Source organism: Eptesicus fuscus, chromosome 10 (genome assembly GCF_027574615.1).
Source record: "Eptesicus fuscus isolate TK198812 chromosome 10, DD_ASM_mEF_20220401, whole genome shotgun sequence".
Classification (NCBI taxonomy): domain Eukaryota; kingdom Metazoa; phylum Chordata; class Mammalia; order Chiroptera; family Vespertilionidae; genus Eptesicus; species Eptesicus fuscus.
In genome coordinates this window covers 90,213,109-90,229,312 of record NC_072482.1, presented here as the reverse complement: position 1 = coordinate 90,229,312, position 16,204 = coordinate 90,213,109, and the positions used below count along the sequence as shown (strand labels likewise).

Genomic DNA, 16,204 nt, shown 5'->3' with positions numbered 1-16,204 from the left:
AAAACTCAGACTCCAGCAAGCTGATGAGCACATGAAAGGTAAGGATGTTAGGACACTGAGAGTGTATTACATGTTCATGAGATAGAGTATTAGCTAAAGTAGCACATGGGGTCTGGTAAGGGCTGTTTTTATAAAGGGTGGTTTTAAGTGTATCTGTATTGAAGGGAATCAAGAACTAGTAGAGAGGGAGAGGCTGGAATGAAGGAAAACAAAGTTATGTTGAAGACACAAGGCTCCCAAGGAGGCAGAGTGGAGAGAAATTAAGAGCACAGGTGGATCCCTAGCTGGTGTTGCTCAGTGGATAGAGCGTCGGCCTGTGGACTGAAGTGTCCCATGTTTGATTTCGGTCAAGGGCACAGGCCCAGATTGCGGGCTCAATCCCCAATAGGGAGCATGCAGGAGGTAGCCAATGAATGTTTCTCTCTCATCAGTGATGTTTCTATCTCTCCCTCTCTTCTTTTCTCTGAAATCAATATATATATTTTTTTGTTTGTTTGTTTTCTTTTGTTTTCTTTTGTTTTTTGTTTTAAGAGCACAGGTGGAGGTGAAGGTTTGGACTAGAGGAGAGACTTCCCTTTTCTCTGAGACCAGAGTGGGAATAGGAAGAATGGGCCTGGAGACCCCTAAGTTCAGGATGGGGTTGAGGGGAAGATAGGAAAGGGGTGGACTTGAATTTGAGAGGATTCCCACCAAATGGCTACACGCTTTTCAGATCTAACAGAATAGTTCTCATTTCTGAATAAAACATTTATGTTGGGATATTTTTAAAATTGACAGTTCAAAAGATGTTAGTTCTTTCATATGTTTAAATTGCTTTATCTTAGGAAATTCCCAATTTTTATGCAAGGTCTGTAGAGTAATGTAATTATATAGCGCCATCTTGGCCCCCAAAGAGAGCAATTAAAGATGTGTTTTCATAAAAACTTCCATGAGTTAGATATTTAATTAGAAAAAGATAGTATAAGTAATCTTGGCATTCACATTGGTTATACTCTTATCAAGTGCTTGTAGTTCTTGCATTTTCTCTCATTTTAACAAATGAAATAGAATGTTATATTTGGATTTAAGCACCCTTGATTCATTTTTTATGATAGTTGGCTGGGAAATACATATATAGTTTGGCAAAGTGTCCTCTGGGGGGAAAAATAGGTCTCAAATAGCCATTGTTTAGCGTTTCTATAAATGGAGCTTCTCTTTCAATATGCAATAAACAGCCCTTTCTCCATCCGCCTGCCTCAGATCTCTGGGGCTATTAAGGGCGGGCACTGAGCATTTGAAACGCTGTAATTTGCAGATGACCTCAGGCATGATATGAGCATTTTTTACTTTTTAGAAGAACTAAAAAAAAGCACCAAAAAAGATTAGTTAGGTTCTGTATTAGTTAGCTAAGGCTGCCATAACCAAGTACCACATGCTAGGTGGTTTAGAATGAGACCCTGATTATCTCCCGTTCCCGAGGCTAGACAGCCGCGCTCCCTCCGAGACTCTGGGCAGAAGGCTTCCTTGCTCTCCAGCTGCCGGGGGCAGCCTGCATGATTTCACGTCCCTTCCTTTGCTGCGTTGGTTCAGGCCCTGCCTCTCCGCCTCTCTGTGTTTGTGCCCAAATTTCCTCTTTGTATAAGGACACTAGGCAACATGGATTAAGACCCATCCTGGTGGCCTCATTTCAACTTGATTGCTTCTCTGAAGATTCTGTTCCCCAATAAGATCACATTCTGAGGTACTGGGGTTAAAACTTCCACATAGCTGCCCTAACCAGTTTGGCTCAGTGGATAGAGCGTCGGCCTGTGGACTCAAGGGTCCCAGGTTCGATTCCGGTCAAGGGCATGTACCTTGGTTGTGGGCACATCCCCAGTAGGAGGTGTGCAGGAGGCAGCTGATCGATGTTTCTCTCTCATCAATGTTTCTAACTCTCTCTCCCTCTCACTTCCTCTCTGTAAAAAATCATTAAAATATATATTTTAAAAACTTCCACATAGCTTGCAGGGGGGTGGGGGGAGCACAATTCCACTGATACTAGGTTCTATTAAGAATACATTTTGTTTTAGTACCAAGTAACATTCATACATTTCTTTAAAAGGAATACTTCTGACTTTCTATGTTTTTTTAGTAACGTAGGCTAATATGACTTTGATTGTCATCTTCATATTCGTAAAATATCACTTTGGGGGCTGCTTTGTTCTTTAGTTGTCTTTCCACCAACAATGCTAATAACATGAAACACTTTCAGGACTGAATTTTCTCACATCTGTTTCCTGTATACACTTTGGTGGGATCATTAATGAACTAAGATGAGGAGAGAAAGAAGCAAGGGAAATGTAATAATTCACTCCGGAAGCCATTCTTCAGTTGTTTTTCTAAAGCTACTGTAGCTTGGTAATCCTAAACATACTGATAAATTCATTCTTTCCAAATACGTAAATGAAAGGTTATGAAGGAAAATTATCATTTCAAAACAAATAACAATCACTCACTTATTAATAGAATATTAATTTATTGATAACCTAAGTATAGTTCTAACAAAGCTTATGCAGATTAATAAACATTTTGATAATATTTATCGAAGTTCCTTCCTTTAGAAATATCTTATTTATTTGTACATTCATTCAATAAATACTTTAAGGTGCTGTTTTTCTGCTCAGGAATATTCTAGGTACTGAGAAGGTAGCAGTGATCCAAACAGAAAAAGTACGGTAACCCCTTCACTATGGCACTTATATCTTAACTAGAGGCCCAGTGCATGAAATTCGTGCACTGGTAGGGTCCCTAGCAGCTGCTGGCTGCTGGCTGCTGGCCATGTACTCCCTCCCTTCCCCCAGCTGGCCCTTCCCCCTGGTCAACTGCCTTCCCTCGGCCGGCCCTGCCCCCTGGTCTAACTCCAGGACAAACTTTCAGTCGAGGGGACAATTTGCATACTAGTACTACACTTTTATTATATAGGATAGGGGGAGATGGATGGTAGAGAAGGCAAATAAGTGGCGCTATTGAGGGTAGACTGAGAAGGGTCAAGGACAGAAGGAGGGAGGAGAATTAGAAGGTTGTTGAAGTCATCCAGTCAGGAGACCAGTGTCTGGAACCAAGACAGAGCAGTGGAGCTGGTGAGCAGTGGTTGGATTCTGAATGAGTTTTGAAAATAAAGTCAGCAGATTTGTTGATGGATCTGATTTGAGGTATGAAAAAAAGAGGTTCAGAATAACCTCAACTTTGTACTGAATCGAACAAATAACTTGAGGAATATGTTTCTATTATACAAAATGAAAAGAATTGTATTACATGTGCAAGTGGTTAACAGCAGAGCTTCCCAAGCAGATTTAAAGGTGGGCTGGAGGGCAGTTACCGCCTTCAGGACATTTATTCGGAATTGAATGAAGTAATTAAGGAAGTGGAAATGATTGCTCTATCTGTCATAGGAAACAAAAAACGGGAACTATCTTCTCATTTTTGCCAAGTAGAGGTGGAAAATAATCGCAATGGTGCTTTTATAAAGGGAAAGAAAGAAAAACAGATTACACATAAAATTCTCAAATCACTTCACCTGGTTTCTGGAGATATTGGGACAATCTAATTTGATTTTCTGAATAAAGCAAAAAAAAACCTTTTAGATATGGAATTACTTTTACTTGGCTACTGTCTATGGTTAGCATCCTGATTATACCGATCTGGTCTGAGGCTACTTTGGCATTTTTTTGCACATTTCATGTGGTGGGCTCTTTGCCAACCTTTGGGGGAGGTAATTTGCTCCACATCTGTTGGTCAACCCCTCTTCCCTTCCCACTCTCTCTGTTCCTGGTGTTTACCTTGTTGCTCCCACCCATCAGATAACCATCAGAGCATGCAAACATTTTAGACTGATCCTGGATGGGATTTTTTCCACATACTGTCCCTCAGCCTGTGAAATAGCTCCTATTTAACATTTATATAAACCAGCGGGAGTGGTTTGTCCGGCTCTAAGAGTGCTGGGCCATTGTGTGTACACAGGGTTCAAGATGCACAGAATACACCTTGAGAAGCAGCCCTTGCCTCGGGACTGCTTTACCCACCATCTGGGACTGTCTCAGGCTGTGACTGTGGCATTTCCAGCGAGCCTGAGGGTGCTCAATGGTGGGTGTATCCCAACCGGAGTAAAGAGTTGTCTGTGTCATCGGCTGTTCCTTTAGAACTTTTCCACTTCAGTTTCATTGATGTGACTCGGTATCTAGCAATTATGCATTTTAAACCCTAGGATATGTATTTAGTATTCTAGAGTAAAATGCTGTAGCTATTTTTTGCGACATACAATGTTTTGAGAGATTCTTTTCTAAGAGGACAAAGCATCTAGGCTGCCCACTTGTTCTGAGACTAAAAGTATTAATGATGAATGACGACCTGGGTTGCTCCTGGCATGGGATAGGTGATTTTGTCTTCTCCTCGGCTAAAGACTAAATCTTACATGCTGTTCATTTCCTCGACGGCTATGTGATATTTGTCACTAAAGAATTCTAAGATTCTAGCAGATGTGTAGATCTGCTGATAAAGTGATGATATGCCAGTAATGTTTCAAAGTAGGTTTGCTTTCTTCTTTTATTACTGGTTTCAGCCTAACACCCAAAACTTCTTTCACCTTAATTGCTGTGCATGTGATTGCCCTGCTATTACAAAATTAAAAATGATAAACATAATTTAGTCTGCTAACATTTTTATAATTTGGATATATACTGAGTGACCAGATTATTATGATCTCTGAATGCATAATAATCTGGCCACTCAGTGTATAAGCATACACTTGTCTATGCAAAATGGCTCCTATCTATCTATCTATCTATCTATCTATCTAAGAATTTTTGTGTGTATGTGTTTAATTATTCACCTACAGTAAGCTCTTTTCACCTTCTTCATTTACCAATATTTATTGGTCAAAACATTGTAAGACATCTTCTGACATCAAATACAATCAGGTTCCCCTCAAAATGCAGAGGCTTATGAATAAAGAATGAATTTAGTATTGGTTCCTTGTATGAATCCGTGGAGTGGGAGTGGGTGGGATGTCAATAATGACACTCAGAACAGTGCTTGCTAAGTAATCACCAAACAGACACACGTGTCAGTTGTGCTTTATTTGTTGCAAGTGAATGAAATGCATTTTTTTTTTAGTTTTTCTAATCTTGGTTGTTGAAAATATTACATATGTCCCCTTTTCTCCTCCATTGACCTCTTCTAGCCCATCCCTATCCCCCACCCCAGGCCCTCACCACCCCATTATCTGTGTCCATGGGTTATGCATATATGCATACAAGTTCTTTGGTTGATCTCTTCCCACCTACCCACCCTCCCTCACCTTCCCTCTGAGATTCCACAGCCTGTTCCATTGATTTTAGATGCCAAGAAGTGAGATCTATTAAAAAGATTCTGGGTGCATCAGGGTATGGAGGGAAATGCTGACTGCGCAGAAAAGGATGAACTCTGCAGACCTGGTTGCTCAAACCCTGCACATTTCAAATAAAGCCATGTCTGAAAGAATGGCCTTGACTTGCTCCTGTGAGCTAACCTCTGAGCACTTGGAATATTACGCCTGAAAAGAGTGTTTTGTCCACCTGGGGCCTTGGGCCATGTTGCTTCGCTTTGATAAGTTTACCTTTATGATGTTTTGTTTTTAAAATACATTTTACTGATTTTTTACAGAGAGGAAGAGAGAGGGATAGAGAGTTAGAAACATCAAAGAGAGAGAAACATCGATCAGCTGCCTCTTGCACACCCCCTACTGGGGATGTGCCCACAACCAAGGTACATGCCCTTGACCGGAATCAAACCTGGGACCTTTCAGTCCGCAGGCCGATGCTCAATCCACTGAGCCAAACCGGTTTCGGCTTAATGATGTGTTTTATGGTGAACACCTGCTTTCGGGGGGACAGGGATGGGGAAGAGATGGAGGTGAAGAGGCTGAAGGCAGTTATGGAAGCATGGGAAATTAAGCATGTTCCTGTGCAGTTCCACGGGGAGGGGACAGGCCACTCACCTCTGGAAGCTCGCACATGGTTTCTCCCGAGCTTCGCTCCATGCTCTTTTCCCTGTGCTGATTCCAACCCATGTCCTTTCACTGTAATACTATAACAGTGCTTCTAATAGAATGGCAGACATTTTCAGCTGATTAGTCAATATTATTTTATATTGATATTAAATTTAAAAATCACATTTATAGATTGTGCATTATTCAGAAAAAATGTAATGTTAATATTTATACTGAGCTTTCTGCCTAACAAGGTGGCTCAAAGTATAATAAACCTGGGCTCAAATCTAGTCATTTACTTGGGGTGTGATCTAGGCCAATGGCTTAAAGTCTCTGAGATTGATTCCTTGCTTTTAAAGAGGGGGTGATACTCCCATACACGGTGGTTATGAATATTAAATGAGATAACTTGTACAAGCCCTCAGCATAGTGCTTGGTACACTGAGGCATTTAACAATATATTATTCATTCTCTCCTACTCTTCTTATTCTACTTCTCTTCTCTCTTTCATCCCTATCAAAACATCTACTAAATTAGAATGTATAAAGTCTAGTACACATTGGAATTTATAAATATAGTCTGTAATAGTAGCCATATTCACTTTATGTGCCAACAGTTTTTATTTCATATACAATATTTTAAGTGTGAGAATTTAAAAAAATATTTTATGCCAAATAGCTAATAGCTATGTCTGATATTTCTTTTTCATAAAAATTATTCTCTTAATCTTTCCCCCCTAATTAATGTAATTGTTTCTAGGGGCATAAAATCAACACATCGCATGGCAAACATGGCCATCCTTTTATGAATAAAAATATGAAAATAGATGAGGAGAAGGGTTAAATATGTACTGGTGTTTATAGACTAGTAAAGTGAAACAAGTTATTCACACACACACACACACACACACACACACACACACACACACGTTAAAGAATATTTTCCCCAAATGCAGGAAATAGTAAAAATTATGTCAGCTACCTGGGCATTCAAATATTTCATAAAGTTCAAGTTGAAACATTTGATCTCTTTTAAGTCCTAAGAGAAAGGCAGTGAATCTCATTACATGTCATTAAAGGGGCTGCATAGCAACAATAAAAGGACAGGAGAAGAAAGAGAGAAAAATGCTGTAACATCTGCTCCAATCAGGAGTTAACACCAAGGTATAGTCTGGCACAGAGCATGCGCATTTTCCCTGAGTTGCTAGAGACTTTTAGAGACCAGGCAATCCTGTTAGAGCCAGAACTAGAGTTTAAGCCTAGTTTGAGGAGAGCTTCTAGAAGGGGAAGCCACAGAGGCAAGTACCTCTTTCTCCTTTCCTTCTCTCCCATCTCTGTCTCCCTCACCCAGTCAGGAGGTTCCATTCTCCTAACAACCTCAGATTCAGCATGAATATCTGTGGAGATCTAAATATGACTGACAGGGCCAAGAGGAAGAGAATTTTTCCAAACACTTTACCAAAAAAAGTTTTTTATAATTTCATCTTAATAAAAAAAAAAGATAATTGTGCTCTTGAAAAGTGCCTTATAGATATCTATCTAGTGCCTGAAACTGCAAATTGGTGAGCAACAAAACCACATTATCTTTATTTTCCATTAAGTCAGACTCCAATAAATTGCCCTCCTTTCTGAATCTCCCTCTTGGCTCCTAGGACCATGACCTGAATCTACCACAGAAATCAGATTGGCGCCATAAGTGCTTACATATGTGACAGGAGAGACATTTTAGCTGGAAGGCTTTCTATTACAGTGGTGCACACACACAAAAAAGTGCGAGCAGCCACAATAGTACAGGCCTCCTCTAACTGATCCTTTGCTATTGTAAATAATGCGTTAAGCAAAAAGGGATAGCAAAGCTTGTTCAGCTTGTTCAATCATTAGTAGGACTTTTTTATTCTCCTGTAATTTTTGATAAATGGAGGAGTTGTTTTTGTTTTGTTTTGTGTTTTGGTTTCACACAATACTTATGTGCAATTGGATGGTGCTTGTAGAAATATAAAGATCATCCGCTAGTTGGGCCAATGTGCTCAGTGGTTGAGCATTGACCTATGAACCAGGAGGTCACCGTTCAATTCCCTGTCATAGCACGTGCCCCAGTTACAGACTCAATCCCCAGTAGGGGGAGTACAGGAGGCAGACAATCAATGATTCTCTCTCATCATTGATGTTTCTATCTCTCTCCCCCTCTCCCTTCCTCTCTGAAATCATATATATATAATCATTCATTAGTGTTTATTTTTGCCAACTCTTTGCAGTAGGTTGGCCAGAGGTTTATTTTCTCCCTCTTTTACTTGTTGATGAATTAAAGAATTGATTACATAATGCTAGATCCTGTAATTCAGTGTGCTTAAAATATAAAACCTGTATATTACTAATTAAATTGACATAAGCATTTTTATTTTAAACAGACATAGTTTTCCCTAATTTCTATTTTGTGTGTTAATAGCCCTCAGACTGCATCTCCTCATTTTGTGTAGGAAGACACTGTGGGAAATTTTTCAGAAACAACTCATATTTCCTACAAAAAGAGAGATTTTGGCATTATGATTTTATTTGTGCCTATCTCCTCCCTCAGATTCCAAAAGATATTTGTAAATACCCCTGCTGAGTGCATTTTAGTCACTAACTACATATTTACTGACAACTAGTGCTGAGCACTGTGCCCAGTACCAAGTATATAAAGAAAAATCTGACTTCTCATGATCTGAGTCACTGGGGACACAGGTTTGTAAATAGCTAACTATAAAAGAATGTGATCCTTGTCATCTGAACAGCATACTTGTGACAGAAGAAGTAGTTACTTCTTGTTGAATAACTGAAAAAGATTACGTATAAACTGAGTGATGAAAACTGACCAGGAATTTGTTAAGAAGAAAAAGAGGAAAGTAAAGGTATTCTAGGCATTTGTGTTCAAATAAAATCATCTACTCTTCTTTTCCACGCACAGACTGAAAAATTCATTCATTCATTCCTTCAACAAGTATGTAATGAGTTCCTACGGTGACCAAGGAATTCAGAAACAAGATACTTCTAGGTCTGTGTTGTGTGACAGTCTGTGATTGCCTAGAACCCGTATACCACATTTAAAGATCCATTCAGAGGAAATTACATTCTTTCAATTAGCCTACCGCACACACTGAGTGCCTACCATATGCTCAACAGTGTTTAGGAGAGAACACTTAAGGAAGGTTGACGGGTCGTGCCCATCCAGGCACAGTCTCGTGAAGACCAGAGAAGTTGGGATTGAGTTGGTGATTGGCCATAGATAGGAAGAAAGGGGAGAGAGGAGGAAAAGAGGCCTGAATGCCAGGCAAGGTGGTCAAAGAGGTTTTGGGAGGAGCAGACCAAGGGGATGATGGTACCAGCAAAGCTGAAACCAGAGAGGCCAGTGGGCTACGGAACTGCTCAGTGGTCACGGCTGGTGTGAGGGCCGCTCCCAGGAGCACTGGGCAGGAGCAGCTGGTGGGAAGGAAGCAGTGAGCACGGTAGAGGAGAAACAGGCCAGGCAGGAGTGAGGTCAAGAGAAAATGTCCTGCAAAGTGGCAGAGGCCTGCGTATGGTTAAGGCAAAATGGACGTATGGATGCAATTTATTGCGTTTGGGGATCAAATGTCTTGGCATATTTATTATTTCATGAAAATTCTCTGCTCTAATTTTCTTTATATATTTTCAGGTTAACACAATCTGTGAAAAACTTTATTTATATTTGTTCACTGAATATATTACATATGTATGAACTTTTTCCTCATTTTCAACTCTTTTTAAATGTTAAGATGCAAGTGGACATTTGCAATGATAAGTAGGCCATATTTCTAATGATTATGTATAGCTCACGCAATAATTTTGATTCTTATTACATGGAATTTTTTGCTACATAAATAATAAGCAGTCTCAAAAGTGGAATTTAAAAGAGAACGATTACCAATGAAAACTGTTATTTTTGAACATGTATTTCACAGCATGAGAACAAAATGTATTCAGCTTTTCAATTTATAAAGAGAGAAAAATGTGTTTAAAATTAGAACTGTACCATTCAGAGAATAATTCATGCAGTCATAAGAGAAATGTAAATGCTTCATGTCAGTGGGTAGCAAAACAAGTCACATTTCAATAAAACATTTGGCTACATAAAAATCTCTTCTTTTAAAGGAAGAAAATTGAAAGTCAGGAATCCAGCATCAGGCCTTTAACATGACTCAGAATCAGAAAACTATAGAGATTGAACCCAGGAGATACATAGAAAAAAATATATATTATTCTATGGCAAATCTGATGAGCATCATCACTTCTTTACTTTCTTCTGAGCCAAGACAGACCTTAATTCAAGGTCGATGAACCCCAGCATATTAAGTATTGTAATGACCTTCATAAACAATAAAAGACCTTCTATGAATTGTAAGTGGGCGTGGATTCCTGTGTCCAGTGGTGCTGATGCTTTTGCCCTGGTTAGTCTGTACTCTTGCACGTATGATCCTCTGGGTTCAAAGCCACACGGTGAGAGAAGGTTTGCCAGGCTGTGAGACAGAACACAGCCAGCCGACCCGCCCGGGGGGAAAGCTGAGCCCTGGGCTGTGCTCGCAGGGCTCCCACTGCAGGTCACTTAGCTAGGAGCTCGCCTGGAGAGAGTGTCCGAAGGAGGTGGGCACCGGGTTTAAGGCCCAGAAGTATGCTCGCTCAGTGAAGTGGGAAGGTTGGTCCAGTTTAGCTGGGGCACCTCCTGCTCCCCTTCTAGGCCCTGCTCTAATGTCTCCCATCTTTTGCACTCAGAGTGCCCTCTTTCCCTTCCCCTATTCCACACCACCCATCCGTGACAAAATCCCTTTCTAGAAAGATGCTTATATGTATGTGAAAGCCCCAGCATCAAGTCTCCCGACGTTTTTGAATATTGTCTGTCTCCAAAGGATTGTTTTTCTCCTTACAGCTATCAAAAGGTGATTGGCAATCATATCCAAGTAAATCTCATTTAGGTATTTTAGAAATCTCCCTACAAATGTCATCACAATGAGTAACAAAGGTATGACAGAAAGAGACAAGCAGTTTTTGGATTTATTCTTTTTTTTTTTTTTTTAAACTTTATAGCGGAAACCCGCACTGGTGGTCGAAGATCTTTTTGAAGACATGAAAGATGGTGTTAAGCTACTTGCTCTCCTGGAAGTCCTGTCTGGGCAGAAACTGGTAAGAATTTTTTCCATGACCACATTAATTGAATTCTTCCCATCTGGAATTGATGGCGGTGGAGTTGGGAGTGGAAGGGACTCTGCCCACATACGATACAGTTTTTCTCTCTTGTAGTCAATAAGATGCAGGAAACACTAGTCTATTGGTCACTTCCGGGAGCAAGGAACACATTCCCTTTCTCGTTCCTTCACACCTTTAGTAGGTTTAAAACAGTGTCTATAGTAGCAGCAACCTTAGAACTAAGAGCAGAGACTTCCTCAATCGTCAGTCAATCATGGTTAACTCTTGCATCCATGTGGTACCCAGGCAGCTTGGTTGCACACAGACACCTACCTCACCTGTTAGTGAGTGTTAGCTTGCCATTTGGAAAGGAGTGTTGGTCCATTCCGGTGTGTTTATATAGCCCTTTGTCGAAAAGTGAGCTGAAGTCAACATGGCAGTTTTTCATAAGCTTGTGGCCACCCTCCAACACCAGTGCTTTGTCACAGGAACAGCGCGTTCTGAATGATTTGCTCTCACAGACAGAGAAAGCATCAGAGTGAAAAACAACACTGACAGTGAGCGCCACGTTTTTCCTACAGTACTCAAATCATAAAATATTTTTTTCTGGCTTATGTTTATTTTTATTTCAGAGAGATAGAGAAATAAGTAGTTTGCAAACATAAGCTATGATAAATGCTGTTTACCATGATTAGAGAAAGGAGCTCAGGAAATGGTCTTCATGTTGTATACACAGGGTTACAATTGGGAGGACTTATCTTTTTCTGTATCTATCGCATCTTGACAAGTGCTACACAATCATTATTTCTTGGGTAACTTAGTGTTTCGTTTTGTTTTAATTGCTTTTGCCTGGACATAAATTTCTAGTTAATTTTGTGAAGAGAGTCCTCAAAATAGCTTTTGGAAGAGGTTGTTTATTGAAAAATACAAACTGATAGTAATCTTACCTTATAATAGACAAATATGCCAATTGACCGCACCTTCGCTACGCCCAAGCCACGCCCACCAACCAAGCCATGCCCATCAACCACGCCCACCAGGAAACCGTTGCAGGGACGTTGGGGTGTGGCGGAGCCCAAGGCCGGGAAAGCCGCCCGAGGCTTTCCCGGCCTTGGGCGCCAGCAGGGAGCCTGCGCCGATCGCAGGAGACCACTGGGGGTCGGCTCCTGCGATCAGTCGCAGGGACGCTGGGTGCGGCCGAGCCCAAGGCCGGGAAAGCCGCCCGAGGCTTTCCCAGCCTTGGGCGCCAGCGGGGTGCCTGCGCCGATCGCAGGAGACCACTGGGGGTCGGCTCCTGCAATTGGTAGCAGGGACGCTGGGTGCAGCAGCCGAACCCAAGGCCACCGCCCGGGGCCAAGCCTGGACCCTGAAAGAAGGCAGAAGGCGGTGGCCACAGCCAAGGCCTGGGTCCCTGGTGCCGGCAGAAAACTGGTGCAGGCAGCCAGGTGAATGAAGGTCTATTGCACGAATCTTCGTGCAAACGGGCTACTAGTGTTGTATAAGTCATTTTCTAGTTTGATGCATAGCAGATGCTTCTGTGGCCCGGATGCCCTCTCTGCTCACGTCTGATGTCAGCCACGCAGTGGTTAACTCATGGATGCAAGAGTTAACCATGATTGACTGACTATTGAGGAAGTCTCTGCTCTTAGTTCTAAGGTTGCTGCTACTATAGACACTGTTTTAAACCTACTAAAGGTGTGAAGGAACGAGAAAGGGAATGTATTCCTTGCTCCCGGAAGTGACCAATAGACTAGTGTTTCCTGCATCTTACTGATTACAAGCCCCCCCCACCAGCATCTGATCTCAAGCACTGGTAGCATACCTCTGGGACTCTGCCCTCCGGGCTTATCAAAGCCACAAATTGCACCAGGGAGTCCTCAAGTATAGGAGTTAGTGGTCCCAGAGGACCCTCAACCAATGGCAGTGGAGTCCATGAATAAATGCTGCAGCCTGGCACTTGCAGGAGGAATGGTTCTGAGGCAGATTTACAGATCTCATAGAGTGCCCACTGGGATCCCCAGGGAGCTGAGCCCATTTGCCCACAGTGGGACCCTCCAGGGCACACCTTTTGTTAGCTTTTCCCACTTCCTTGTTTCACTTTTCACGAATCCTCACTCTTGCTTCCTGGGATCATCTCCCCAGTAAACTACATGCAGCCAAGTCCTCTTCTCAGGCTCTGCTTTGGGGGAAATCAAACAAGACACATGAACAGCCAATTTGGAAGATACAGATGTATGCATGAACGAAATAAGCTGGATAAGTGTTAGGATGTAAGAGGCACGGAATTGAAATGCATACTCCCTTGATGGCCAAATACAGCTGGTCATATGTATATATCCTCCTGAATTACGCTATTTCCCAGAAGGTTGAAGGAAACTTCATTACAATTCAAATGGATGTATTTAAGGAGTATATTATTCTAAGTGCCAATATAATTCTGCCATTGTACATTAGCATAGGTCAAAACAGACATAACCTGAAAATAACCCAGATTCACTCCAAAAGGAGAGGAGATACATGGCACATAATATACTAGCTGTCAAAATGAATGAAATACAGTGACAGGCAACCACATCGATGAATCTTAGGAATAAAATATTATGTGGAAAAATAAGTCTCAAAAGATTAATGCAGTGATAACCTTTATATAAATGTAAAAGCTAAAAAAAATTATTTTTAATAATGCATATACATGAAATGAATTTATATAAAGAAGAGCATTGGACTGGATTTAGTGTGATGGTTGCCATGGACGTAGGAAGGCAGATAGATGAATGAACTGAATGATGGCGTTATTGGCTTTCATATGTAATTTCTGGATCCCGGCAGGTTTGTAGGTGCTTTTTACATTATAAAAAATAACTAATTAAATAATAACTAGCCCTAGCCAGCTTGGCTCAGTGGATAGAGCATGGGCCTGTGGACCAAAGGGCATGTATCTTGCTTGCAGGCTCCTCCCTGGCCCTGGGCCCTGGTCAGGGCACATGCAGGCAGCAACCAGTCGATGTGTTTCTCTCACCTCGATGTTTCTCTCTGTCTTTCCTTCCCTCTTCCACTCTCTCTAAAAGATCAAAGGAAAAATATCCTCGGGTAAGGATTAAAAACAAACAAATAAATAAATGGGCCATGTATGGATCAATGGTAGGACTATGTCATGTATAACAGAGGTTCCAAAATAAAGAATAAATAAAAGTCAAAAATTTAAAAAGTACATTTTCTATTTAAATATTTGTTTAAAATATCATACATGTGTTTACCTAGTACACTATAATTGGGAAGTAAAAGGTACTCGGTTTGAGTTGCAATGGGAGATTAGTTAGGGTCTGGTGTCACGGAAAAGAAACCAGTTTATCAGCTATGCAATAATGGAGACATTACTTCACCTCAATTATCCACTTGGTTCCTATCAATGTAAAGGAGGCTAATCCTATCTATATTATTTAAATTATTTTGAGTTTTAAACTTAACATTGTGGTACATAGAAAGCACATGATAATTTTAGTAACTCAAACATAAGTAATCAGGACATACATTTGTGTAGATAATATTTTCTTTCTCACAATCCTACTTTTTAACCTTGGCCTTTATATTGAGCCATCTTCTGAATGTGTGCATTTTGATCATCCAAACCTAGAAATGTCATAACATTGTCAATAACCTTTCATGTCAGTATAACTGAAAAAAAAAAAATGGTGAGTTACCAAGAGTACCTTTTCAAAGACTTGATTTTTTTTTTTTTTAGAGCAGTTTCAGGTTTATAACAAAATCACAAGAAAAGTACAGAGATTTCCTATATACCCCAGGCCCTCACGTAAAGGCTACTTTTCATATAAGTATTTCCTAATCTATAGGATGACAGGGTCAGTAGACAGCATAGGAATATTGTGAATTTCCACCCTAAGACATACAGAAACCTGAAAGGCAAATGCCTTTATTGAGTATATCGCTAAACTTTTAAGGTGCTGTGTGGATAATGCCCCTTCGTATACCTGCCCCTCTTTATAAACATTCTCCGAGTATGTTTAAATATACTTACATAGATTTTATAAGTCTCTTTTTATTTCTTTATCTTTTATTGAGCCATCTTCTGAATGTGTGCCTTTTGATCTGTTCCTATTCCCCTTTCATAGCCGTGTGAACAAGGACGCCGTATGAAGCGGATCCACGCGGTGGCTAACATCGGCACCGCGCTCAAGTTCCTGGAAGGCAGGAGGGTAAGAGAGACGCAACCAAAACACTTGAAGAGGAAGGTGTGGGCGTACAGATGTTTTCAGTATTGGCTGCAGAGTGAAAACTGCCTGTGATCTACACCACACACACAGGCAGCATTATTGTACAAACAATTTTAGATTTACAGAAAAGTGGCAAAAAGGGGTACAGCGATTTCATGTCTATGCTTCATTCACCTTCCTCTAAAGCTAACAACTTATACATAGTACATGTGTGTATACAGAGTACAGTTATCAAAATACGGAACTTCAGGTTGGTCCGATACTATGAACTAAAGCATAGACATTGGTCTGATTTCATCAGTTTTTCTCCAGTGTCTTGTTTCTCTTCAGGATACAATGAATCACACACCTTGAATTTGATCCTTGGTCCCTTCAACTCTATGGCACTTGCTCATTCTTTCCTAGTCTTTCATAACTTTGACACTTTTCATAACTGGGGGCCAGTTATTTTGAAAAAAATGCTTCTCAATTTTATGATTATATTGAAGTGATGCATATTTTGCAAGAATGCCAAGGAGGTGATGTTCTATTCTTGTCAGCGCATCATATTAGTGGATATAGGATACTGATAGGTCTCATTGCTGGTCATGTTAATCCTGATCAATGGGAAGGACATTTGCTGTGTTTCCTTTATGGTAAAATGATTATCTCCTCTTTATATTATAACTGAGAAAAAACTTAAGGGAGGTCATTGACGTCAGGCTAATATTCTGTTTATTCTTAAACTTTGCTCACTAATTTTATCATTGATTACCCTCAGTAATTATTTCTGTGCTGTTTGCCTAATGGTGATTTTATATTTCCCTCATTTG

General features: G+C 40.6%; 1 protein-coding gene across 1 annotated transcript in view; it reads left to right on the top strand.

The window, feature by feature from the left end:
* The window catches only part of SYNE1 (spectrin repeat containing nuclear envelope protein 1), a 375,752-nt gene that overhangs the window by 65,936 nt on the left and 293,612 nt on the right, over positions 1-16,204 (top strand). Inside the window, exons 3-4 of the mRNA XM_054722584.1 lie at positions 11,062-11,157; positions 15,291-15,374. Of these exons, the coding sequence (XP_054578559.1) occupies positions 11,062-11,157; positions 15,291-15,374 (180 nt within the window). The remainder of the gene's footprint in view (positions 1-11,061; positions 11,158-15,290; positions 15,375-16,204) is intronic.